The sequence below is a fragment of the Scomber japonicus genome, chromosome 7 (assembly GCF_027409825.1).
Source record: "Scomber japonicus isolate fScoJap1 chromosome 7, fScoJap1.pri, whole genome shotgun sequence".
Taxonomy (NCBI): domain Eukaryota; kingdom Metazoa; phylum Chordata; class Actinopteri; order Scombriformes; family Scombridae; genus Scomber; species Scomber japonicus.
In genome coordinates, this window is record NC_070584.1 from 21,774,880 (window position 1) to 21,800,316 (window position 25,437).

A 25,437-nucleotide genomic window follows, 5' to 3' on the forward strand; every position below is an offset into this window, starting at 1 on the left:
TTAGTACCCAGAGGTGAAAAACTTTGCCCGACCACACTGCTGTGACAGCGAAGCTACAGTTCTAAAAAGAGCGGCGCACTTGTAATATGCACAAATTGGTCCCATTGAAACCATTGTTGAAGGCAAAAGAAAAAAGTGAGACACTAAGTATCCTTCAGCCCATTGGAAATAAATAGGCTTGATTCCTCAGAGAGAGGAGGAATATTAAGCTTAAGAGTGTGTCTGATTTCAAAATGGCCACACAGAGGAGGTGAAATTGGAACAATTTTGTGTCATTTAGAGCCTTGCTTGAGGCAATTGACACTTGTTGGTTCATTAAATGAAGTGGGCACCTCCAATTGCCAAAGGTGCTGTAGGTCTGATCAAAATAGAGGACAAAGGAATTAAGAAAATTGAGATAAAACAATCTTCTGTCTATTGAAAATAAAATGTAGAACATTTAAAAACAGACACTATATCAATCTATACATGTAAATACAAGTCAGCTATGTACTATGAACAGCCTCCATCTATGCAGTCAAAGGTTGAAAAATTATTGGACCAACCAAGTTATCTTTCTTTGGGTGGTTGGAGGGTTTCAAAAACCTTTGAAGATCTAAACTTGCTCATCAAAGCATTGGAGGCATTACAATTTTAAAAGCCACCTTGATGGTATGTTGAATTCCTTTCTGCAGGAGGGAAAAAACATGGAAGGATAGTGCCTTTCACACACTTCAATCACTTCTATTGTACTGTCAAACTGGGTTCATATAACATCGCTCAAATTGCTGGAGCATGTTACTGAAAAGAGTGTGAGAAAGAGAGATGATGGCAAAAAAGAAGATAAGCACCACCCACACTGTCGCTGCAAGCTTGGAGGACTGTTATTTGATCCATTGTGCTGACCAAAACTGTGCTTTTAGAGGTACATTTCAATATAACACACTGACTCTTTCTATATACCGCTGCCACAATGTTTTATCTCTCTGAACCAATTTGATGGCTGTATGCTGTCCATTGACCTGTTAGCACTAGAACTGCACTGTTGATTGGCTGTTTGTTCTGTCCCCATTGTAAATCATATAATTGGGGGGTAAAGTCAACGCTGCTCAGTCATCTTATAGAGCAATTGATCATTTTGATAGCACATGCATCTAAAGGCCACACAGAAACATATATATTTTATTTTTTATAGGCGTATAGTACTTACACTTTATAGTTAATGAATTAAAGAACACTTAGGAGAAGGAGAGATTGTTTCTTGCTGTTGCCTTCTACCATATTGTGTACAGCTCCGTATAACAAACCTTCAGACTGTAAGCAGTGCCAACAGGCTACTTGAGGCACGGATTCATGCCTGTAACTCAATTAAAAATTAACTTGTTTTCTTCTCATTTAAGAGAAAAACAGTGAATAGAGCAAAGTACGGGGCCAGGCAGGAAACAGCTGGGTGCACATGAAATTGAATTTGACAGAATTAACTTGACAATGTTGGCTCAAACATAATTTGAGTGGAAAAGATAAGGAGTGTGTGTGTGTGTGAGAGAGAGAGAGAAAGAGAAACAGAGAGACAAAGATGTACAGAACAAGAGCAAGAAAATAACAACTCCACTAAGGGGCTTCGTTTTTTCCAATTGGCAGCTTCAAAGGAATATAAATAATTGAACACCCTAACCCCATCACCATGAGTTCTTGCTATTTACTATTAGGAGTACTTTGCCAAGAATTCTACTATTGAGGAATCCAAAAGATTGGGGGAACAGAGGAGGCATAAGGGAGAAGGAGGTGAAAGGCCAGGGAAAAAAATTTGACAAATAATTTCCCTATTCAAAATCACAAATAGAAATAAATAATGCAAGATGGTATCACTTCACCCAAGAAAAGTGAGAACTTTTAAAAACTGAGGCAATAAAGCTTTCCTCCATAAAAAGAAATAGGCAACTAGTTATTTGTTGCACATTTAACAAATACAAAATAACTACAAGACAACATAACTAAAAAATGTACATGACAACCTGTGTGTGTGTGTGTGTGTGTGTGTGTGTGTGCGTGTGTGCGTGTGTGCGTGTGTGTGTGTGTGTGTGTATATTCTGGAAATTCATGTCACGCAATGAGGGCTTCTGGATATAAAGCATTAATCACCATGGCAACTCTCAGCCCTATAGCTCATTTTTTTTTAAAACAGAAGATTACTAAATTATATCCATACATCTAATAACTTCAGTTAGAGCAACACTTTCATTATTCAGAAATTTTAATCAGCCTCCCAGTGGATGTCAGACGCAACCATAGTGAAAAATTAAACACACCTTTTGACTGCGTTGTTTGATTAAAGAACCAATACGTAATATATTACTCTACTAACTCACTCCATGATATGTTATCAGAGGTTAAGGAAACATGGTAAAGTTGAAATACTGGCTTCTATGATAATACTACAGTCAGTATGTTCTCATTTGAAATGTCCATTCTGGTGCAAAGCGTCTGTTTTTAGTTTTGGCCAGTGTGATTCAACCTGATTATGGTGCTGGCACGTCATTTTAACACATTACGTGCCACCACAGTGTAATTGATTGATGCCCATGGTAACAGGTTGACGCCCATTTCAAAACACCAGGTTGCCAGATATGAAACAAAGGCACACAAACACAGCATGCTGCAGCCATGGAGGCTAGCAGGCAAACTGGATCAACTGAGATAGATTCCACCTGACCTGAAAACCTGCCTGAGCTTTGAATCTGGGGAGGGGATGGGGGGCATGGGGGAGGAACAAGAGTGAACACTGCAGTACCCATTTTAAATGCTTGATGTCAGTCTAACATATTTCTCCTTTAAGATTTTTTAAACATTGCGCTTGTGCTTTCTAATATGCTAGATTAGAATTCTTTTTTTTGTTTTTTTCCTTTAATCATGAATCATGAGCACCTTAGGCAGCAACTTCTAACTGCATACATTCTATAAATTAATCATTTTGATTTCCTTCCATTAAGAGATACACTATGAACTCCTTTGACTTCAAATGTTTTGGAGAACATTTTTTAATGAGTGTGACTGCACACAAATGGTAATAGATGGTGGTGGTTTCTTCTTTAATTTTTAATAGCACTAATGTTATCATTAATTACGTGTTTGCTATTGTGAGTATGATATTTGTTTGGTTGGCTTGACTAAATATACATTTTCATATATTTGTACAACGTTAAATATTTAAGTATCTTTTTTTAAATGTATTGTTATTCATGTACTGCTGAAAGATGAGCAAAATGATATCTAAACAAAGAGCATGAATATCATGTGAACACAATTACTTTGGGTTTTTAAATGAATTCATGAAATTGTATGACACACTACAGGTGAGCTATAACAACCAATATAGATCTATAACTTGACCCAATATTCTACAGCCACCTAGACAAGGATATGACACTCGACACATTAGTATAACTCAGCCTTTACACACCTACATTGCACGCCTGCGTCTGCACACCAATTCATGCAAACATGCAGTCGAATATAGACATACACACACAAACAGGGAGCGATGCATTATTGCGGTTGGGCGTTGGGATTTATTGAGCTATCTTTCTTTCTCTTTTGATTAAAAATGTCTCCTTCTCACTGTGATTTATGAGTGTAAATGGAAAGGAGCGGAGGGCAGAGATAGAGGGAGGGATGTGAGTGGAAGGGATGACATCATGCTTTTAGCTGGGCTTTTCTACAAAAGGGTGGCATCCACTGTGTGTGGGTGTGTGCATATGTGTATGTGTGTAGTGAGTGAGTGAGTGAGTGAGTAAGTGAGTGAGTGAGCGAGCGAGTGAGTGAGTGAGTGAGAGAGAGAGTGAAACAGAGAAAGAGAATGTTGATACACAGTGGGGGGTTGGTTAGTCCCCCAAGTCCACCAGGTGGGAGTGAATATAATTGGTGTGTGTGTGTGTGTGTGTGTGTGTGTGTGTGTGTGATGTGTGATATGTGGTGTGTGTGTGCGTGCGTGCGTGTGTGCATGTGTGTGTGTGTGTGTGTGAAAGACACTAAGAGAGAAAAATAAGGGAGACTGTAAGTGTGAGCATATATTTCCAGACATAATGCTGTGCACCCTCCGAAAGAGAAGAGAAGAGGGTGGGGGGGGGGGTAAATGTACGTGTGTCTGTCTGTGCATGTGTGTGTGTGTGTGTGTGGCAAGGAGGGGGTGAGGACGAGAAATAAAGTGAACAAGAGCAAGAAGACAGAGTGAGAGAGCTTGACAAAAACAGCAATCATATCCACAGGCAGGGTAGACAAAGACAGGCAGATACTGACAGATGGGGAGAGAGCCCAGCTGTTAGTGTGTTTGTATATACGTGTGTATATGTGTGTGTGAGAGAGACAGAGAGAGACAGAGACAGACAGACAGACAGAGAGGGAGAGAGAGAGAAAGAAAGAGAGAGGGAGAAAAGAAAAGCTAATCTCCATCAAAGATGAAGCAGACTGCACTGAATGTTATTTCAGTCAGAGTGAGCAAACAGTTGCTGTGAATAAGTTCAAGTAGTGGAGAAAGACTGAGTCCTACTTGGGATAGTGAAGTCCAGATAAGAACATGCAACAAACTGTCTTAATATGCAACAAGAGGAGGGGCTGCTGACCCCTTTTTGCTTTAACTTTCCCTCTTAAAATGAGTGTGTGGCCTTGCAGTCTCTACATTCAGTGAAAAAGAAAAGGAAAAAGGAAAGGAATAAATTCTGTTTGACATCTGTTAGAGTGCAATTTCAGATGTTTTCAGCCAGCTGAGCTGAAAGGCACTCGAATTATGCTACCAGACACTCAAACCACTATGCAATCAAAAGTAGACAGCTCTGTTGCAACATGAGAAAAATCAAGTCCTCCTCATGTTATCTTGAGCCACTAAGAATACACTTAAAGAATGTCAGAAACTGAGAGGAACAGAGAGAAAGAGGTAAAAAATGCAGTTTATCTTGCAAGTTACCCCAGGTAGAATGACAAATCAAGCACTCCTCAGCTCTTCTCAACAGCAGTTTGTCTGAAATGTCACATTAGCTGAATATTTCTTCTTGTACCAACTGTTGATTTTAAGTGTTGATTGGTGAGATGTCCTGTGATTTATGTAGCTTAATCTACTTTTGTAATTGGCTGAATATAGAACATATACCTGCTCTTCAAGTGTTATACTAGTACAGATGTGTCTTGTTATTTAAGTGTCAGATGAAGTGACAATAAGTGTTGTACTCAGACAGAGAAAGAGATAGGACATGGAGGATAAGATTATAAGAAATCAAAAGTCTTTTCCCTTTGACACAGGATGCACATAACTACTGAGGCAAACACATCATTTACACATTTCCTTAAGTGTGGCTACGTACAGGGTGCTAACACACAAGCACAAAAAACAAGCACAAACCTGTCACTGATATGCTCCGACAGACACATACACACAAAGATGTATATAAATTCACCACTTCACATAACTCTTTTACATACTCACCAGCACACTTACACACACAATCACACACACACACACAGGATTTACAAACAATGAAACCCAAGGGGGAGCTTCCCCACCTCGCCATCACTCTTGTTCTATTTCTCTGCAGAGCCTCCTATTTGTTTTGTCTTCTTAATGCTGCTCTAAGCCCATCTTAACGGGGAAATGGTGCAGAACAAATCCTAAGCAGGAGTTGACAGGGAGGGATAAGAGACTACTGACGTTCCTCTGTTACCAACATAGGAAGTTATGGGAGACAATTTATACAGAGGGACAGGTCCTGACATTGTGCTGAAATTCTTATTTTCGTTGGCTGGGGCAGAATTACAAATCCAATAAACTACAGAACTTTTGTGACAGTAATGTATGTCTTTACACACTCGCTAAAAGAAAACTGAAAAGGAAAGATGCAAAGAGCAGCCAAAGTATATCTATGACTTTATGAAGGGCTCTTGGAAGGAAAGATCAAAAACGCTTTGTTAACTTGCTCTGTTAACTCTCTGCAATCTTCTAACCCTCAGATCAGCTGTGAACAATGAACCTCTAAAGGGCTCTATGATGGAAATCGTTATATACAATGGCTAATCAATAGGACTGGGCAATTAGTCGAAAAATAATCAAAACCGACATTTAGAAACTCTAATCGACTTAATCTTGCTCATGTCGATTAATCGTGGTGTTCACTGTTGCCATGACAGTAAAGGTTGCATATCTTTAAGGAATTTGAAATCTTGTCTCCAGTGATCATTTTAACCCAAACCATGATCTTTTCATAGTTCTAATCAAGTAAACTAGACATTAACCACAACGTCACACCTTAAAACATCATTATTTTCACTCCCTAAAGATACTCATGTGTGAGGGCAGCAGTGGAAAATACAAAACAAAACAAACTGTGAAAATACATAATTGTTCATCAAGGGTGGAGATAATCGTTCATGAATCGTAATCGAGGTTAAAAGATCAATTAAACGTGATTTCGATTTTTCCCGTAATCGCCCAGCCCTACTAGTCAATTAGTTGATTACTTACATAAGGCGTGGGAGCCGGTGAGCAGCAGTGATAGCAGCAGCGAGGTGACAGGCAGCAGGAGTGGCAAAGAGAGGCGAGGGGCACCGCCGATGTCCATCTTGGCTCCAGTAGGGAAGGGGGGCAGGGAGGGGTGGGGTGGGATTTATCTTTGAAATGGCTGGAGAGCCGAGGCCCCGACTGCGCAGGGAAGGTTGGGGTCTTCACGCAGAACGGCTTGGCACTCTGAAAAAAGACAAAGAAAGACAAGAAATATTAGAATGATTTTGTTTGAGTTTATATTTATATGAGCAGCATTTGTTGAACATTGTACTGGCACATCTTGGGCACAGTACATTTTCTACTTTCTAACTGATACTAACATCTAATCAAAATTACTACTTTGTATATACACAGCATAAAATAATAGTTTGATTGTTACAGTAAAATACCTAAATATTGTTTATATATTGAACTCATTTGACCGATGCTCTTAGCCAGAGGCGCTTGCAGTGAAAAGGTGGTTGTTGTGTCCACCCTGACAGGACACGTGACTGCTGATGAACACACAGATTGGTCCAGTCTGTTGCACTCTTCACAACCTTTCACTGCCACTGACGCATAAATGGAAGAACTGTAATAGAATGTTGGTGACACAACTTGAATCAAAGTGTCACACACTCCAAAACCTTGTAACTCCCCCATCTCGCAACCAGCATCTTCTCTCATCCCTTAATTAGCAGGGGAGTCACTGTTTTCTTTCTTTTTCCCTTTCCTAATCGCCTGATCTTGTCTCATTGCCTTGTAATTACACAGACGCCCAATGATATTCCAGGCACAGTCTCTTTGTTTTAGTCAAATTGCCATTAATCCCCCAAGCTACACAGAGAAACCGGGGACGACTCCCACCCCACACACGCGCACACACACACACACACTCTATTTCTCTCATTGATATGTCTGGCGCAGCACAGAGCCACCACCATGTGGTTATACATACTCTTTAATTAAAAAGACGTGAATAAAGAGACAAAGGAAGGGAGAAGTGACAGAGATCCATGACAAGAATGTAATGAGTTGGTCCATTTCGTTCCCCATTTTTTTTTTAAAGTATGCCATTCATCATCACGTTTACCCAGAGCAAAAAGGTGCCTTGTCTTGCTTAAGGACACCCCAACAGAAGGTAATATCTGTTTCAGCAATCAAGCAGTGAACAAAGAATCACAACAACTGTTTATTCTCACAGGACCCAGATCACAGGATCCAGGTTCAAGGCCTTACGTTAGCAAGCATCTGCCCTGCTTTAGTGTCCTTGTTTAAGACACAGAACTCTTTCCAGCTCCAGGGATGCTACCACTCAGCTGAGCCTACATGAAGAGTGAGGGTGACTCTCCAGAAGTGAGATTAATTACTTGCTCACTGGGTGGTTAACAGGGTACTGTAGTACAAACTGTGCAGGCAGTGTGCAGTACATTGTGGATGCCCTTAAGCAACTAACCTAGAGGTTAAAGATAATACTCTGTCAACACAGGTTTACACTTTTGATCCACAAAATAGCCACTTTCAAATTGTCCCTGAACACTTCTTTATTTATCTGCTAAGTCACCACACGTTGCTTTTGACAAGAGTGTCAGAGCCTGAAATGTGAATTAAATGTAGTTCAAAAATAGCATAACTGACAGTTACAATCTCTATCATTCAGATACAATTAGGATCAGAAGCACATAGGTTAAAAAAAGTAGAAGACCACTGAAGAGGCAAACTATACCAATGGGATGGATAAAGAGTATAACTGCATCACCTTAATAGACTAATTATTCATTGTGTCAAGTTTTCAATTATTTTAACCAACTTTTATAAGCTTAAGTGGGGGAAACACTGACCAAACAACGTCAAACAAAAAACAAAGAACTGAGTGATTACACAAATATGTCATTTTTTTTATTTGTGAATTTGGCATTGTGAAAGGCAGAAAAGCTAATTACAGTGTAACCAAGCACCTCAGACAACAAGCATACACAAGTGCCCCACCCTTCATAGCTACTGAACCAGGCTCTTCAACTGGCTAGATGAAACAGAATCATGAAGCAGCAGGCACACTTGAAATAATATTGCAAACGCAGCAAAACCCATACAGACCTCGAAGCACTAGTGTACGGCTATTGGCCTTACAACACACATCTTTTTTTCCACATACACTTTCTAATTCAAACTGAGAAATTCAAGAACACGTGATAGGTGCACAGTTACAAAAACACAAAAGGAAAGATCCAACAATGGGTCTTTTGTGGCGACATCATGCCTGAAAAGTGAGTTTTTCAGAAGCTCAGCTCATCTTTCAACACAATGCCATGCACACACGACCAATGTGTGTATCCATGCTTGTTTCTCTTTTTTCATTTTGTCTTGGCCTGGGGGGGGCAGGTGATATCGTTCTGACTGTAAATATTGGAGAAGGTAGAGGGAGTCTTGCCAAGCCTGTAGGGAATTACTCTGTCCATGCTCACAAGAAGCCTAGGTTATGATTCATGGCCTTCCCCTTAGGGCATGGCTTCTATCTCCACCTGTGGTTGCTATACAAACTTCACTACACAATTACAACAGCTACTGATGTTGAATGGCTTCACTAAACATAACCTAAGGCTATATGTGGACTCCACTTTAACCATAGACACTGTCTACGCAGCTCAATGTTGCCTTTCTTTTCTGAACTGTAAATACAAGATAGAGAAAAGATAAAGTTTAGATAGAAAGATAAATAAATAGCTACACATATTCTTTTTAATCCTTGAGGGATTAGGGGAGCTAAAACTCCACCAAAACAAAGTCTTAACCTTAAGAGCAATGCTGCTGTAAACAGAGAAGTAACATGTCACTAAAGCAGTCCTTGGGTCAAAAGGAAGACATGATATGGAAAGCACAGCATGTTTCTCCTACTATTAGCACCTCCATGGGAAAACCTGTCAACTCTCGCTGAAAGCATTCATCGCTTTGCCTGTAGAAATGGGCAGAGGAAAGATGGAGTGTTTAGCATTCTGGCAATGCTAGCAGAGAGGCCAATCGATTGATAAACCCTCACCATTACGCCAGCTGCTTGCACATTATTGGCTGTTATCGAGAGGAAACTGCTAATGGTCCCTTTTTTGTGGATTTCAATGTCAATAGGGTAACTGCAACAACTTACTTATTTCTGAGGGAAATCAAGCAAATGAGAAATAGTTTGTAATTGTTAATCTAGCACAAGATGTGGGTAAGGCACATTATGAAAAGTGAAAGTAGTATCTATTTTCCTATTCCTCTAATGAAATGCCCATTTTTTGATGGTTTCCTCATATGTTGGTCTTAACCCCTGTAACCCAATAATTGTTTCGGCATCTTTCTGCCCTCTAGTGGGAAAAACGTTCTTGACATTTACCACTTAATACTAATTTAAGCAAACTTATGTGAAGAAATGCATTAAAATAACAGCTATTTTTTAAAAATTCAAACTGTAACAAACTCTATTCATTAATCGTGCAATGGCTTGAACATTTTTCCCTTGTGAAAACTGCCCATCACTCCAGATATTAACCAGTGGCCAGGCCTCAGTAATTACAGTCAAATGCCAGTATCATTTCCACTGAGTGGTGGCAGTCACTGGCTATCAGGGACTCTAACTTTGACATGGTCAAGCTTCAAATTGAGCTCGTTTCCCCATGCAATATTGATACTAATGCATTTGATTAGTGAGATTGAGGAAGGCAGTGAAGGGAAGGAGAGATGGGAATTTATGTCATAAGCATGAAATGAAAGCAGGACCAATAGATAAAACATGTGTACACGCACACCTACACACATGCCACAATGGAGAAGACAAATTGAAGGAAGAAGTGAATCATATTAAGTAGATGAAAGTACAGTTAAGTATACAATAATTTGGGGATAAGAGAACATAAAACCAGTGAATTGAAGCTATCCTCTCATGCACACCACACTGTTACAATCACTTCTTCCCCCCACACACTGCAAATATGTGAAGTTGTACACAAGGAGAAAAACAACTCCCTATCTCCTGAGGGACCACATTGATAATTCCTTTTATGAGTTGAACAGTCAGCTCTCTTAACACTTAAAAAGACCTCAGTTTGGTTGGGCTTGATGATCAAAACAGCAAACTGTTGAACTGTTTTTGATCCAAAAAAAGAAGGAAAAAAGGACTTTCCGCAGGAGTGAGTTTTTCATGCATTGTTTGGTTTCTAGAGTGAGTTTATCAACAACATCTAATTTTTGGCTCCAGGAGTCTGACAGGCCATGTTTACAGCGATTCCCTGCTGCAGCCTGGTAAGGATGTTGTTGATTTTCCAAGGGAAGATTTTGTGCTCTCTACCTAGTGAATAAATGTTGAGGAGGTTGGAGCAAACTGCCTTACAAAAATCTACTCAAATCTCAATGGAAGAGTGTAGATTTCTAACACACTTCCCAACACATTAATTCGCAGGTTGAAAACAGTAATGAAAATGATTGATGCTAGTAGCTCACTATGGCATTTGCCCACCAAGGGGTGCCCACCTCTGGTAAGGTTAACTCATCTTCTTAGATATTGACAACCAAGGAGCTAATGTGAATAGAATATCCAAGGGAAACTATTGTTGTCTGCATATTTTTTTGCTTTATCTTAGACCAAGTAGGGAGGGGGGAACTCTTTATATTGTTTGGGTCAAATCATTTTAGTTTTGATAGTTATAAAAATGGATAGCATGTTAGCCAATATAGCTAGAGGAAGCCAAACGGAGCTGGCAAATTATGTGGTGCTTTACCAAGTTGGCTGGTCTGTGTGGGTTTAAAACATATTGTACAGATGTGCTGTGTGGTATGCGTGGGCTTGCCCTGACTATCTAATACTAATACCATATTTCGCTCTACACATCTGTTTTGTCCACTGCTTTGTGGACAGTCGGCAATAGCACTTGTACTTCCAGCCGTGCTTTGCGTTCTGTCACCAGGAAAGCTGCAGCGTGCATATGAAAGAAATAAAAAATGTTAGTATGCTTACTATGCCTGCAGGGAGTGGAAGCAGAGTGCTGCTTCCGCATTCTTATTAAAACACTGTCATTCTTACTAGTACTGTGCTACCGGTACTAATAAAATGGGGTATAGTACCATTTTTATTGGCAGGGTATTGATAGCTTTCTAATACCATTACCCATACAACACTAATTCATACCCTGCAGAAAACCAACAACACACACATGTAAGATGTTGGCTTATTGTGCATACAGTACATGTTAGGCCATCTGTATGTTATGTGTATAGTATGTGTCAGTGTTGTGCTCATACATGTATACATATTTGAGATGTATATGTAGTTGCACTCATTTTGTATTCCTTCCGTTCCTATCTCTGCTGCTGTGAGACTGAAAGTTTTCCACAGGGATAACTAAAAATCTATCTATTTATTTATGTATTTTCCTGTATAACTCTTTTTTTTAAATTAATGTGTGCAAAGTGTGTGGTGTGTAGCTGTGTAACTGTGTAAAAAGCAGAGGTATATCCAAGCACACACACGAAGCTCAGCTATAAAACAACTCTATAGCAACCATCTGTTTTTCACCATGCTGAAATCTTAACAGTATTGATTCCATGTGTCATTGGTAAGGTTTCCCTCCTCTTTCTCTCTCTCTCTCTCTCCTCTCTCTCACCAACTGCACTTATTTCGTTTTCCACAGCAGAATACTGGTTACATCTTAAAGCAAAATACACCATGAGAAAAAAAAAGTCCTAAAAAAACCCCTATCCCCAGTGACATTATTCTGTAATACATAGTGATACATACAAACTATGTAAATTGGCAAGATATACAGCCTGTAAAAGAGTGAGGTGTGTGTCTGTGTGAAGATAGGTGTATGTGGCTTCTAAATACAGTATATCCCCATAATCAGAGTAGTCGTCCTTCAAATCCTCCATCGCTGTTTCCTTTTTCTCCAACCATACTACCCCCGCTCTCTCCTTCCCTCCCTCATTTCCTCTTTCTCCTTCCCTTCCCCCCTCAAACTCATACATACTAAACTATGCTTGCATTGCAGATGTTTGGTAGAGAATCACATGAATTTGCATGGAACTGCAGGACTATTATGTAAATGCCCCAGTGTACCTCCCAGCTTCACTCTTTCGTTTCCATCCACTGCATCCTGAGAGATCTGTGTCAAAGGAATTTGAAACAAGGTGCACCTGTCATTAACCACCATGTGTAGGGAAGCCCCACTGGAAGGAGAAGCTTATGCAAGGAAAACCCAGAAATGTTATTTAATATTGTCTCTAACAGTAACATTTTAAGCATTTAGTTGCAACTTACAATATACAAAATCCCATTATTACAGTATGCAACAGATCAAAACGTGTGTAGAAAACGGAGCCAGTTATTATGGTTCAATGACCGTATCGCTGATATATTTGGTACAGACATAAACAGTAAAAAAGTACAATAATTATGTCCATAAATACACGTTTGAATCTTAACACAGACACTAATATTCACATCCATGGGCAAGTCATAGTCTCCACTACATGTACTTGCATGTCTTTGGTCTCTTGAAGGAAAGCAACACGCCCAGAGAAAGCAAACCCAAACATATGACACCATGCCACCCTAAACACAACTTCAACTCATATTTGGATGACTGTATATTGTCTTTAGACCTCACAGTATAATGAAGGTTATTTATATTATCTTCTATGGCGAGACATCACGCCCTTTCTTTGCCTCAAGTTAACATTGTTTGCGTAGGTGGGGAGAACTGCACCACCATGACCTCATTAAGAGATTGCAGAACAACCTGCCCTGGCAACCTCTCCTTGGAGTGGCTTTCCCATGAGCCTTTGCCCTCAACTGTTCCCCACCTCCCAGTCCCAGAAATGGTGCTCGACACCTCCGAAACACCTTGTGTCGGCCATCTGCTGTCCCCCTGGGAGCGCCATAACCTTTTTCTGGGATCTTGCATGCTTTTTGAGCTCCGGTTTCCCTTCTAAAGGCAATTTTGCTTCAAAGAACAGCTGAAAATCTACTTTTTTTAAATTCCAAATGAGGAAGCTGCAAAATGATTGCTGGTATCAAACACCAGCATTTTATAGGTCACTCTTAAAATTATGAGTTAGCTTTAGACATTGACACTCAGAATTGTTCTTTGTGAAGATCAGAATAATCAGCATTTTGTGATTGTATCTGTTCAAAAGCAGCCTTTGTAGCTTTTTGGATAGACAGTTATGTCTGACTACATCCAAAAGGAAGTAGAGGTATACAAAAAGATTTTAGACCAAATAACCAGAAGCCCATTTAATCTTCAACCTTTGGTTTTTCTTCCGGTGCTGCCTTGAGTTTGATCGGCAGGAAATGGGTTTACTCTGAAGATTATGTGGCTGCACTGTCCTTCCAATAAATACCCGGGGCTGTGAGGCTTTTAGCTGAAATCCACCTCGGCTGAGGTTGAGTGCACGGAAGCAAGCATCAGGGTCGTGCAGCGGGGGCGATTGGATTGGCAGCTGGGAGGCGCGGGCAGCAAGCTAACCTCCAAAGTGCAGACTTTATTGCACAGCCATTTTGTTTACCACAGAGGGGTGACACACTACCTGCCTCCCATCTGACCTCGACATACAGCGTCACCACAAGTAGGCAGACAAACTCTCTCTCTCTCTTACACACACACACACACACACACACACACACACACACACACACACACACACACACACACACACACACACACACACACACACACACACACACACACACACAACTCTATTGTCACTGTTGATAACGAACTGTCTCTTAAATCAAAGAATCAAAGGTGGTCATGTTTTTCAGGCTCCTTTTGTTAGGGAATCAATTGAAAATGAAGTTCATCGTATCTCACGTTGGTAGCCAGTCAAGATTGGATTTTTTCCATGTGTGAATAGGGGAACGCTTGTTGTTTTCTGCCTCTCCTTGTCTATCACTGTGTCTGCCAACCATCATACAGGTCAAATGTTACAGGTGGCACTGTCTGTGATGGCCATCACCTTGGCCAGAAGAGTCTTGGAAAGGACAGTGCCACTATTAGAGTATATATAGGGGATGTATTTAATTCAGCCCAGTGTCAAAACTGCCATGGTGTTTACTGCTGACATGAAGATGAAGGCTGCTTAACTGTAAGGAAGTAACTTTAACCCACACCACATTCAAGTAATGAATTTAACTCAAACCATGATCTTTCCCTACCCTTAACCAAGTGTTTTTGTGCTTAAACCTAACCAGACCACAGGTTGTCACACCATAAAACATAATTATTTTGTAACAGTGATTTTAAATGGTCTTGGAAGAACAGACAAATTATATTGTCCTGCCATTTACTTTCCGTATTGGAAAACGTGATACCAGCTTGATTTAATTATAGGACACAGTACAGGTCACAGTTGGAAGCTGGAGATGGGAGGTGAGACAGGGGTGTGAGACAATAAAGAGGCAGTTGGTCGGGTTCGTGTTGTGTATTGTGTGTGTTTGAGAAACAGACTGTGGTGGTTTAGAGAGCTGGGGAAAGGAGGAGTTAGAGGGGTGACATCAGTTTTTGGCCTGCTGCCAGTAGAGTCAGACAAGTATCATACTGACTGGCCAGAGGCTTGGACGCCCTTTAAAAATTGCCACAGGAGGGGGGAAGAAGTTTTTGAAGGGCGGCTGGGACATCTGGGGGAAGCACGGTTAATATTCATTCTAGAAATGGGATGCGAAAGGGAGGAGAGGATTATTCTAAGTGATCAGGCAGGAGGCGGAGTTAAGGAGCGAAAAACATGGCAGACTAGGGTATTTATAAAATATCTCCAAAACTCCTCTGCGTAATTGGCAGGGATCTACCGTGCAACATTTGCTGTGTGGTTTGAGAAGATTCATTTCCAAAATGAGATACATACTGTTTGAAAAACTGTGACACCTACACAACAAAATGACTGCTGGCAAGCCAACTAAATTCACAAGTGAGTGAAACTGGAGCTATCTTTGGCCCTTCTTCCCTGCTTTAAGAAAGTTAAAAATCTAAATTATACAAGCTTTTCTTTATACAGAAAATGAACACCAACTGTCAATCTTTGTCTGAAACAGATGTACAGTATAACAAGAGAGCATAGTGTACTGATTAAGTGCCTGTCTTGCGCTAAAGAGGGATGCAGCTCCACAACATCATTAAAAGTGTTGACTGAAATGTAGCATTTACACTTCAGATTCAACATGGCAGATGATTAGAGAATTATATTTTACCGCAGACCCATCAAGGGCATGTGGCAGCTCATAGTTTCTTGCTCTACTTTAATTTAACAGAGGCAGACAAACACTAATGCAAAAGCCAGAAATTCAACCTGGTTGGAAAAAAGATGTTGCTGACTAACCTGTCTATCAATACAGGGACTGGTAATGAAGTATCTGTGACCCTGTTGGTTACACCTTTGCTCCAGAGGATCTAGTTTTTAAAAAATGATCAGTTAATCATGATAACTTGCACGCTCTGCTCAAACAACCATCACCTGTTAATCAATAACATTCTCAGACTATTTGTATTTTCTCTTTATTTTTAATATATTTTTGAAAAACATAATGACAGCTCTCAGTCAGCAGAGCCAATTTGCAATAAATTAGGTCCATTTTGTGCCTTTTCAAACCTACTTGGACAGTAATCATTCAGTTAAATGTAATATAAGGCTGGAACCCTTTTCCTGAAGAAAGAAGAATCCTTCAAAGGGTACTTTTGTCCTGGCAGCTTATTGATTAGACTTGTATGTTGCAAGAATGGGAAAGAGTGGGAGAGATATGCATACACACACACACACACACACACACACAAGGGCAAACTCTATTGTCACTGTTGATAACGAACTGTCTCTTAAATCAAAGGTGGTCATGTTTTTCAGGCTCCTTTTGTTAGGGAATCAATTGAAAATGAAGTTCATTGTATCTCACATTGGTAGCCAGTCAAGATTGGATTTTTTCCATGTGTGAATAGGGGAAGCTTTGTGTTATTCACCTGATTATTGACTAAAAGGAAGTAGTCAACATCAACATTATTGATCTCCTCCAGAAAACTGCATTCTTACCATCATCAATTCATCACCAAGTACTATTAGCAAGAATATGAACGCAAGCTACACAACATTCAGTTACTGAAAATCTATCCACTGATGACAATTGGGTTGATATTAACAAAACCATAATATTAGTTAAATGTATCCCTTCACTGATGTTTCAAAAACACATACAAGTGATGCATTTCTGTTGTATCTGTAAAGTGACTCTGAATCTTGATTATATGGTTCTATGTAAGCAAGAAGATAAACATGCTACCATGGCAATTAGTGTTGTGCAACTCCATGTGCGGCAGGCTGTGGTTAGATCCTGTTTGGGCTGGAGGTTAGGGGAGTGTCTGTGGCCGTCAATCATACAGCATTGTAAAGAGCAGAGACAGATGGTGAGGTTGACCCATACTCTGTCTTTCTGCCTGTCAGTCCAGCCATCACCGTTCCACCACTAGCACTACCACTGAAAGCCTGGGAAAGACAACTGTTTTTTACTACCACTTTAAAAAGGTTTGAGGAACAGACAGCAGCAAATGTGACACTTTCTGCTAAGAACCTAAACCCATATAGCTTACCAATATGGTGTGTAACAGCAAACCAGACAATCACAGAAAAAAATCAAGAGACAGACACTGACTGATATATATCCTAATCTGGAAGTGATAATCAAGTTTTATGATCCTGTCAAGTCTTAGAAAGGTATAAAAAGAAAGAACAGGTCACAATGGACAGTCTCATCAGCACACAGCATCATGCCATATGAGGGTGATACGAATTCACACATCTTGATTTCAAAATGATTATGAAAAGAAATAATGAACCAGAAGAGGAACTAAAAAGCCAATTTCAGCTACTGTATTTTGAAGCCAAGGACTGAAATTCTTCCCATCAAAATCCTCTCAGTGTTTATAGATATCAATCAGACAGCCAAGTGTGAAAGGTCCAATGTCCTTTGGTCTAATATTGAGGGTTGAGCCTCCACATATGACCTGTTGTGCATTTAGTCAGCGGTTAGCAGATGCTGACTGAGTGGGGGGGATTCTGTGGGAGGTAATAATGTGGCATGATCCATATTAATGTATTCTTCCACAATAAATTATTGAAATACACAGCCAGCGTTGTGAACTGGCCTTACTTTCCTCCCACCCAGTGGAATAAAGAGGTGGTTTGTGTCACACACAGAAGGTTATTGTGGACGAAGGGCATGCACGTGGGTAAAAGCCAGCAGAAAGGCGGTGATGATAACACAATGGAGTTTCCATGAGACCCGCTCACACACACATGTAGTGTGTGCATGCAGTAGCCAAAAATGCCTCACTTTTCAGATGTGTGTGTGTGTGTGTGTGTGTCTGTGTGTGTGTGAGAGCAATCATTCCTTTGAGCACCCCTCCACCCTCTGACCCTTTCACTATGACTGATGACCCTCTACTACCACCACCCTTTTAACCCCACTGCACCCCTTCACTTTGACTTGAGAATGAATTTCAGAGGGCCCAGATAGGGATGCAGGATGGTGTTGGGGTGGGATATTGAGGTCAAAGGTGAGAGGCCAGACAGCTGGTAAACCTCTTTAAATCCTCTTTTTTTTCTCCTTTTTACACCACCCATTCCTTCACAGCAGGGCACCACTAGCTGGTCATCTATCCCTGCCTGATTTTAACACTCTGCATATGTGTTTGTAAAGTTTTCCTACACCTTATATATGTGTGTGTGTATGAGTCAAACCCCAGCTATGCTATGCAAATAAAATGTATTTTTAGGATAGCGCAAAAGCACAAAAACAAATCAATTTTCTAATATTCAAAACAGCAACACCCCAGTAGTGATGAGGTGGGTGGGGGCTACTGGGTTTGTTTGTTTTTCTGCCTGCAGTACCCACGCTGATTTTAAGTGGTGGTAGAGTGGGTGGGGGGGCTTTTAAGTCCTGCAACTAATGCATAAACAAGACCCCTTTCTCTCTGTCTCACTGTCTTTTATTTCCTCTGTATGTTTGTCATTTTACCACTTTGCACCCCCATGCTGTGTATTGTTGTGCTGTGTGCCACACTACATGGAGTGAGGGGAAGAGAGGTAAAGAAAAGGAGCGAGTGAGGGAGAGATAGATTTATTTTCCTACTGCAACTTAAAAGGAATGTGACAAGCATCCAGTGAGGCCCTCACACATACACATGTGCACATGCAGACAGGCACAAACTATGTGTACACATGTGTACACATATGTACAACCAGAGTGGCAGTTGCTGAAAAAGGAGGAGAGCAGGGGGAGGGAAAAAGAAAGAAAGTAGAAATGTGTACACATACATATCAAGTAAGAAAGAAAAACACACAAGTATGACAGGACACCACATCTATGCTCCTTTAAACATATTGAGACACACATACACACACATACCAGGGGAAACCACATCCTGAGGAGTCTGATCAACTGATGAGTCTGACAGGCTGATGATGAGACTGTGGGTGTGATGTGGGGGGTGGTGGAGTTTGAGATGGTTGGGGAGGGGGTCATGGATTTTGCAGTATTAGAGACAGATGAATGTACCATATTGGCCCCAGACAAGGCTGTGGAGACAGTGCCAGCCACAGTGATGTGAGGAACAATGTATACTCAAAAAGAGAGGGAGGGGGACCATGAGAGAGGAAAGTCTTGGGAGAGCTCAGATTGCAGAGTCAGTGCTTTCTGCAGTGTTTTGGGCATCGGGCACTTAGCTCAAGAGAACTTTGGCAGTAGTGATGGGTACTGTAATTCCTGCTGCCCATGAATCAGCAGCTTACTGCTAAAAGAGATCCCCCTGTCCTGGGATTAAACCTGAAACCTTTCAGTTTCGCTGATTTACACCACACCAGCTAGAGACAACTGGCAGAATCTTGGCCTACAAGGGATGGAGGAAGCCCGTAAGCTACACTAGAGATGTTTTTCCTATTGTAATCCAGTTATGGATTCCCACGTTTTTAGAGTGTAATCCATTGCCAGGCTCAAACCTGGTCTAAGTCTGAAGTCAAGTCTTCAGGCAGATTTTCTATTGTTTTAGACGTGTCTGAAAGGGTTTTGACTTGACTGCTTCTCTTGGTTTTGGCTAATGGTGTTGCCCAGGATGTTCTTAGGTCTCGACTGAATTAAGTTTGTTTGTTTTTGTTTTTTTGGCCCAGATCTCCCCAGCCTGCATTTTCATCCTGTGATTCTCCCTTGTGGAGCTCTCAGAAGGTAAACACAAAATGGTAGTAGATGCCAAGCCACAGCTGGTCCCCATGAGAGGGCACAAAATTATTTATTCCATTGTTTGGTCATTTATGAAAACACCCCATGGCCATTCTTCAAATGATCATCCTCACTTGCCAGGTATCCTCCTTTATGACTATTTATGCAGACAGTGTCTAAAGGTACTGTTAATTTAAAAGTCTGTGGCATTAGGACTTTGAAGTGTTTTTGAGAACGAACCAAAAAAGCTATGTTATGAACATCTTAAATAGTTATATTCCCTTTTTACCCCCAGTATTTTAAATAAAGCACAACCAAATACAAATATTTACATGATGCATTTAAATATTAATGTCGTGTATGGTGTGTATTTGAGTTCCTGCAATTTCCGGTGACCTACTCTGCCTGAGATGTGGGTATATGCAGGCTCATCTGGATTTGAAGAAATATCAAGCACATGTGTTTGCATTTGGAGACACATCATCACATTTCAATTTACAGTATCCTCACTGCTTTGGATATGAAAATGTGTCAAGGATCAAGGATAAGATGGTTAATAGAAGATGAAAGGAAAAGGAGAGAGGTTGTGGGCTTTCATCTCTAACATTGGCCTTTTCACTACTGTAAGCATCATTTTGTTCTGTGATGAATTGATAAGTTAGATAGTTAGAGTTAGAATCTTATGAAACATATGTGATGAAATACTGTAGATAAATGAGCTTGAACTTGTTCAGCACAACCTCTACTCCTTTAATGAGGTTCAGGAACAAAGTGAAATCAGTTGATGCAGTGTTGTGTAAGATATGGAATGAAAACATGTACACTATATATATATGGCTCTGAAGTACCCAATGGAAGCTTTGCAATAAAGTGTTAACAACTTGCCTCCGAGGGATTATCGACAGCACAGAATCAGAAAGGCAAATGTAAAAAGCTCCAAAGACACAAATGCTAGGGCAATTAATTGATGGAAAAGAATGACAGAGTGAGCAGAAATTGAGAAGGAGCATAAAAAGATGACATTCAAGCCAAGCTGCAGTACCACCAAGCTGCTCATCTTCTTGGCACCAGAAAGAGTGCTGGCTTTCATTCAACCAGGAGGCCCATTTTTTCCCTTGCTTTTAATGATTCTTTTTTTTTTTTTTTTTTTTGGTTGTTCACCATAAGAGTTGTGTACAATTCATTCGCTTGCTCGCTTCGCATATTTGGATCACTCTCACTCGCGTTTCTTTATTGGATTGAAAAAGACGCTTGGTTTTTCCAAAGCCTCCAGGCCTTGAAATGCATGCAGGCTGGAATCCAAAGCCCCTAATCACAGCTAAGGGAATAGGCTGGCTGGAGAGTCACGATTCGTAGCAAGGGAGAAATGGAAGGAGAGAATGGGGAGGAGGTGAAAATGAAGAGAGGGAGAGTGGGAGTGGGAAGGAAGTGGCTATCAAGAGAAACAATAGGTTTTTAGGCACTTGGCTAGACAGAGAGTGAGCTAATAAGCCATTACTACCAGTGACACTATAGCTCTTGATTATATGTAAATAGGGCTTGATGGAGGAATTGTCGGAATGTGCTGTGGAGTGTGTATTGTGTGTATACTTCAGTCTGAGTGTGTTTTGGTCTCTCTGAGCATTTTGAATGAGAACAGTGTGTTTGTCGGGGTAAACCTGTCCATCTGTGTGACTGTGTGTCTCCGTTAGGGATGGGAATTGTTTTTGTTGATATTAATGGCATTATCGATTCTGCTTATCAATCTGATTCTTATCAATTCCTGATAAATTGTTGGTTTTCACTGACAATGCAACTGTTTTATTATCTCCTATGTTTATCAATGACCTTGCATGCTGATGAATATCTGAATCATAACTGGTAGATAAATAAATGGTCTGCAGTCATAAATTAATTGAATTAATTAATTTTAAATAATTAATCAATAAGAGGAATCGATAAGTTCAGAGGCATGCAATTCCAATGACTCAGACAATTTCCCATCCCTAGTCTCCATCTGATCAAATATGCAGAAACATAAGTGTCTGAGGTAGTCTGTAGTGTTTGTATATATGTATGTCTGTATGATATGTGACTGTGTGTGTGTGTGTGTGTGTGTGTGTGTGTGTGTGTGTGTGTGTGTGTGTGTGTGTGTGTGTGTGAGAGAGTGTGTTGTGGCCTGCCACTCCGGTACACCTCAAGCTGTTCAGCTGTCGTCAAGCTCGCTCAGCAAGAAGCAGGCTGCTCCATCTGGTCAACCCACCCCTCCTCTGTCTTCTCTAGAGACTCTTCTCTGAGTGTGCGTTGTCTGTATGTGCGTCTGTGTAAGTGTGAATAAGCATGGCTTTTACAATCACGTGCACAAATGTGAATACCCACATACACACAAATGTGTTTACATTCTTTGGGTTATGCAATGTGCGGGAGTGCATAACCTTTCAAGAAAGCATCTGTGGTAAATCAGACAATGACATAAATAATCATCTAGAAATGTATGCATGTTGTCTGAAATGGATTTGCAAAGGAATTTGTCTCATCAAAAAAATAATCTAGATATAGAAATGATATAATATATGATTTATTTATTTATTTTCAATATAATTTAAATCTATGTTAGATATGTACTACAATGCTGAAGTTTCTAAAGGTTGTATTTTCTGTGCACATTAATTCATGTGCTGGCTAAAAGCATGTATGACAATGTGAAGTACTGCTACAACTTGCAGATATCATCAGTTTTCTACTTTAGGAACTGAGTAAAAACCTGCATTGACAGGGAAATGTTCCTTTGTTGCCTGAAAAAAAATAGCACAGTGAGGCAGACTCAGTTTCTACTTGTGCCATGGTGACAAGGCACAGAGTGTAAAAAAAGTGCAAAAAGTAGGGGCAGACAGAAAATAGAAACTGTGTGGATCATGTCTTTGTCCAAGGTTGTAATGAGTATGACGATAAGGTTTGTCATTGTTATTACACTATTATCTCATTCTCTAGAGTGTGCCAAAATGATAAAATATATGAAAAGGAGTGTCAGAGAGTCACTTTCATCTACCTAAAGCCAACTAAGACTTATTAAAAGCAAAGTGTGTAACTTACTTAATGAATCACACATAGGATCCTCCTCATTTTAGAGGTACTAAACAATAAAGTTCAAAAAGTTATTTCACTCAGATTAAGGACTAAATGCTTCATCTGGTGAACGTTTTGTGCCCCAGATATCAAATGTGGAATTGGATTAGATGAGTGAGAGTGTGTTTGTCACTAACAAGGTCCCATGAGGCTGCCTGACTCACCTGGGTATTGCAGCACAGCTCATAGCCAGGTCGACTCATGAATGAACCCAGAGCAACAACAGCAATATCCAGCATTTTCCACCAGAGTGACAGTGTGTGTGTGTGTGTGTGTGTGTGTGTGCATGCGTGTATGAGAAGCAGCCTACTTCAGAACTGTAGTGCAGCTGGCTGCCATCTCCCTGCACCATGGAAATGCGAACCAGCTGCCCCCTCCCTTGCTCATCATCCTCAGCAGATTGTACAGGGGCTATTGTGCCCCAACACACATGCACACACACACACACACACACACACACTAACTTTCTCATTCTCCTCCATTTCATTACTTTATCCCTTCTTTCCATCACTCATTGACATTTGTTTTCAGCTGCGTCTCACTTTCTCTCGAGCCCCTCTCCCATTCTTCCTCTCCATTTTTGGACATTTCTGCACTGCTGCCAATCTTAGACATTTAGTCTACTACTTTGCCACAAAGTAATAATCATCCACATTTTAAACTGAAGTAATCAGTCTTTTCCTACCCTTACAAGCTGACTGTGATTCAAGCATGTCCACTTTTGGCATTCACCCTTCACTTGATGTCCGTTAGTTACAGTAAAAGCTCTGGTGCACAGGAAGTAATCTGTTCTACTCCTCCGGTTTGCACTCATAAAACTGATAACCTCTGACCTTGGCTAAACAGACAAGTTTGAGTGATCTACTTAAACGTAATATCCACACGGAAATCTCAAGACAAACTATTGTTTAACACTACTGACTGCACTTGCATGACACAGGTATACAATTATAATAAGCACATGTAGAGACAACAGGAATTCACAAAATAGGAACTGATTACCACTTTCAGTACAGAACAGAGCAAAAATACATTGAGTGTAATTAATATCGGGTTGGAAGAGTTGTCAAGTTCATACACTTCAAATAATTAACAGAGACCCTTTCCCACAAAGCACCGCAGCCAATCGTGTGATATTTTAAATAAATAATATTTTATTCATGCTTTAATCAGGCACTGGCAGTAATGTGCTTGATTTTCTCTACAAACATGTTGTTTTGTTTGATCCAGTAATGCAGTGAGTACCCCAGGCTTTTCTATTTCATGTTTACACTCATCTGTTTTTTTTTTTCTTCTTATTTTTCTACAAATGTTGTCATTCAATCTCCTCTCCTACACCGCATGCCCTCTCTCAATTCCTCTGACGATCACTTGTTTTCTTTAGTTTTTTCCAAACTTCCCTGCTGGTTTGTCCTGTTGCCTCTCTCTCTCTCCTCCTACCCTCACTCTCATCTTAACATCACTCATCTGTCTTTTTTTTTTTTTCGTTGTTTGTTCTACTTCTTTCCCTCTATCCACCCCGTCAGCCAGGCTTTCACTCCTCTGTGAGCAGGGGAAGAGAAGAAAATAACAACATACTGACTGGCCTTCACACAGTAATGCTAGCAGTGTAGCGGTCAGAATAGAAAACACAGTTCACACACAGTTGTATCTTTAAGACTGGGTTAAAAAAAAAAAAAAACCCATGCACCAAATTTAGTCGGAGCAAAATACACACCACAGGAAGAAAGACAAGCACGCAAGCAGCAAACAATGGAGAAACAGACAGATTGGTGCTAAAATCAAACAACAAGCCCCATCAATAAACATGTTTCAGTGATGGGGGTGGGAGGGGGAATCATCCTCCTCCTCCTCATCCTCATCATCATAAGGAAAGCCTGTTGTTTGGTCCCATGGAGTAATAAGGAGTTGGGACGGCTGGTGGGTCAGGGGTGGGGAGCGATCAAATGACACCCTGACATTTGAGCCCGAAACAAACGAATCGATCATGATTAAATTATTCATCTGTGTGTTTACCATGGAGCTGGAGGAGTTTGGGGCGGAAAGGAAGGAGAGGGGCATGATACAATGCTGACAGAATCTTTTATGAGAAGTTCCTACAGTAATCTCACAATAATGATCTGCTGTATTGAGTAATGTGTATAGTTCTCCTATGGCTTCACAATAGTATTCCTATAATATTCCTACAAGTGTGTTTCAGTGGTATTCAATAATGAATTTGTAGCAGCCCTCTTCTCGTTTGCAGGCTTTTTTTCTCCAAGGGTATACTTCGAATTCGATATATATATATATACATATACTACACTGATTTTAAATATGTATCTTTCCTGTTGTACATAATGCATTTAAGGTATATAGGGTTGCAGACAATGTTATACCATATGTGACTTTATGTGAAACATTATTAAGTCTGCAACAAATGTTTTTTCCACATTCTTCTCCACAACAGGATATCATCTTCAAAGTGCTTAGTTTGTGTGGGTTTGTATTTAATGCAAGGGTTAATGTTTAAGAATAGGTTATCATTACATCTGTTGATAGCACTGAAGCAACACTAGGCATACAGTATGTATCACACATGATCAGCCCACATTGTTTTTAA

The 25,437-nt window shown here is 40.3% G+C and overlaps 1 protein-coding gene across 4 annotated transcripts in view; it reads right to left on the bottom strand.

Annotated features, from left to right (window-relative positions):
* ptprsa (protein tyrosine phosphatase receptor type Sa) overlaps positions 1–25,437 on the bottom strand; it is a 180,950-nt gene that overhangs the window by 128,609 nt on the left and 26,904 nt on the right. For all 4 annotated transcript variants that reach the window (XM_053322725.1, XM_053322724.1, XM_053322723.1 and 1 more), the window contains exon 2: positions 6,488–6,709. In XM_053322725.1, coding sequence (XP_053178700.1) covers positions 6,488–6,584 — 97 coding nt within the window. In that variant the 5' untranslated portion in view covers positions 6,585–6,709. The remainder of the gene's footprint in view (positions 1–6,487; positions 6,710–25,437) is intronic.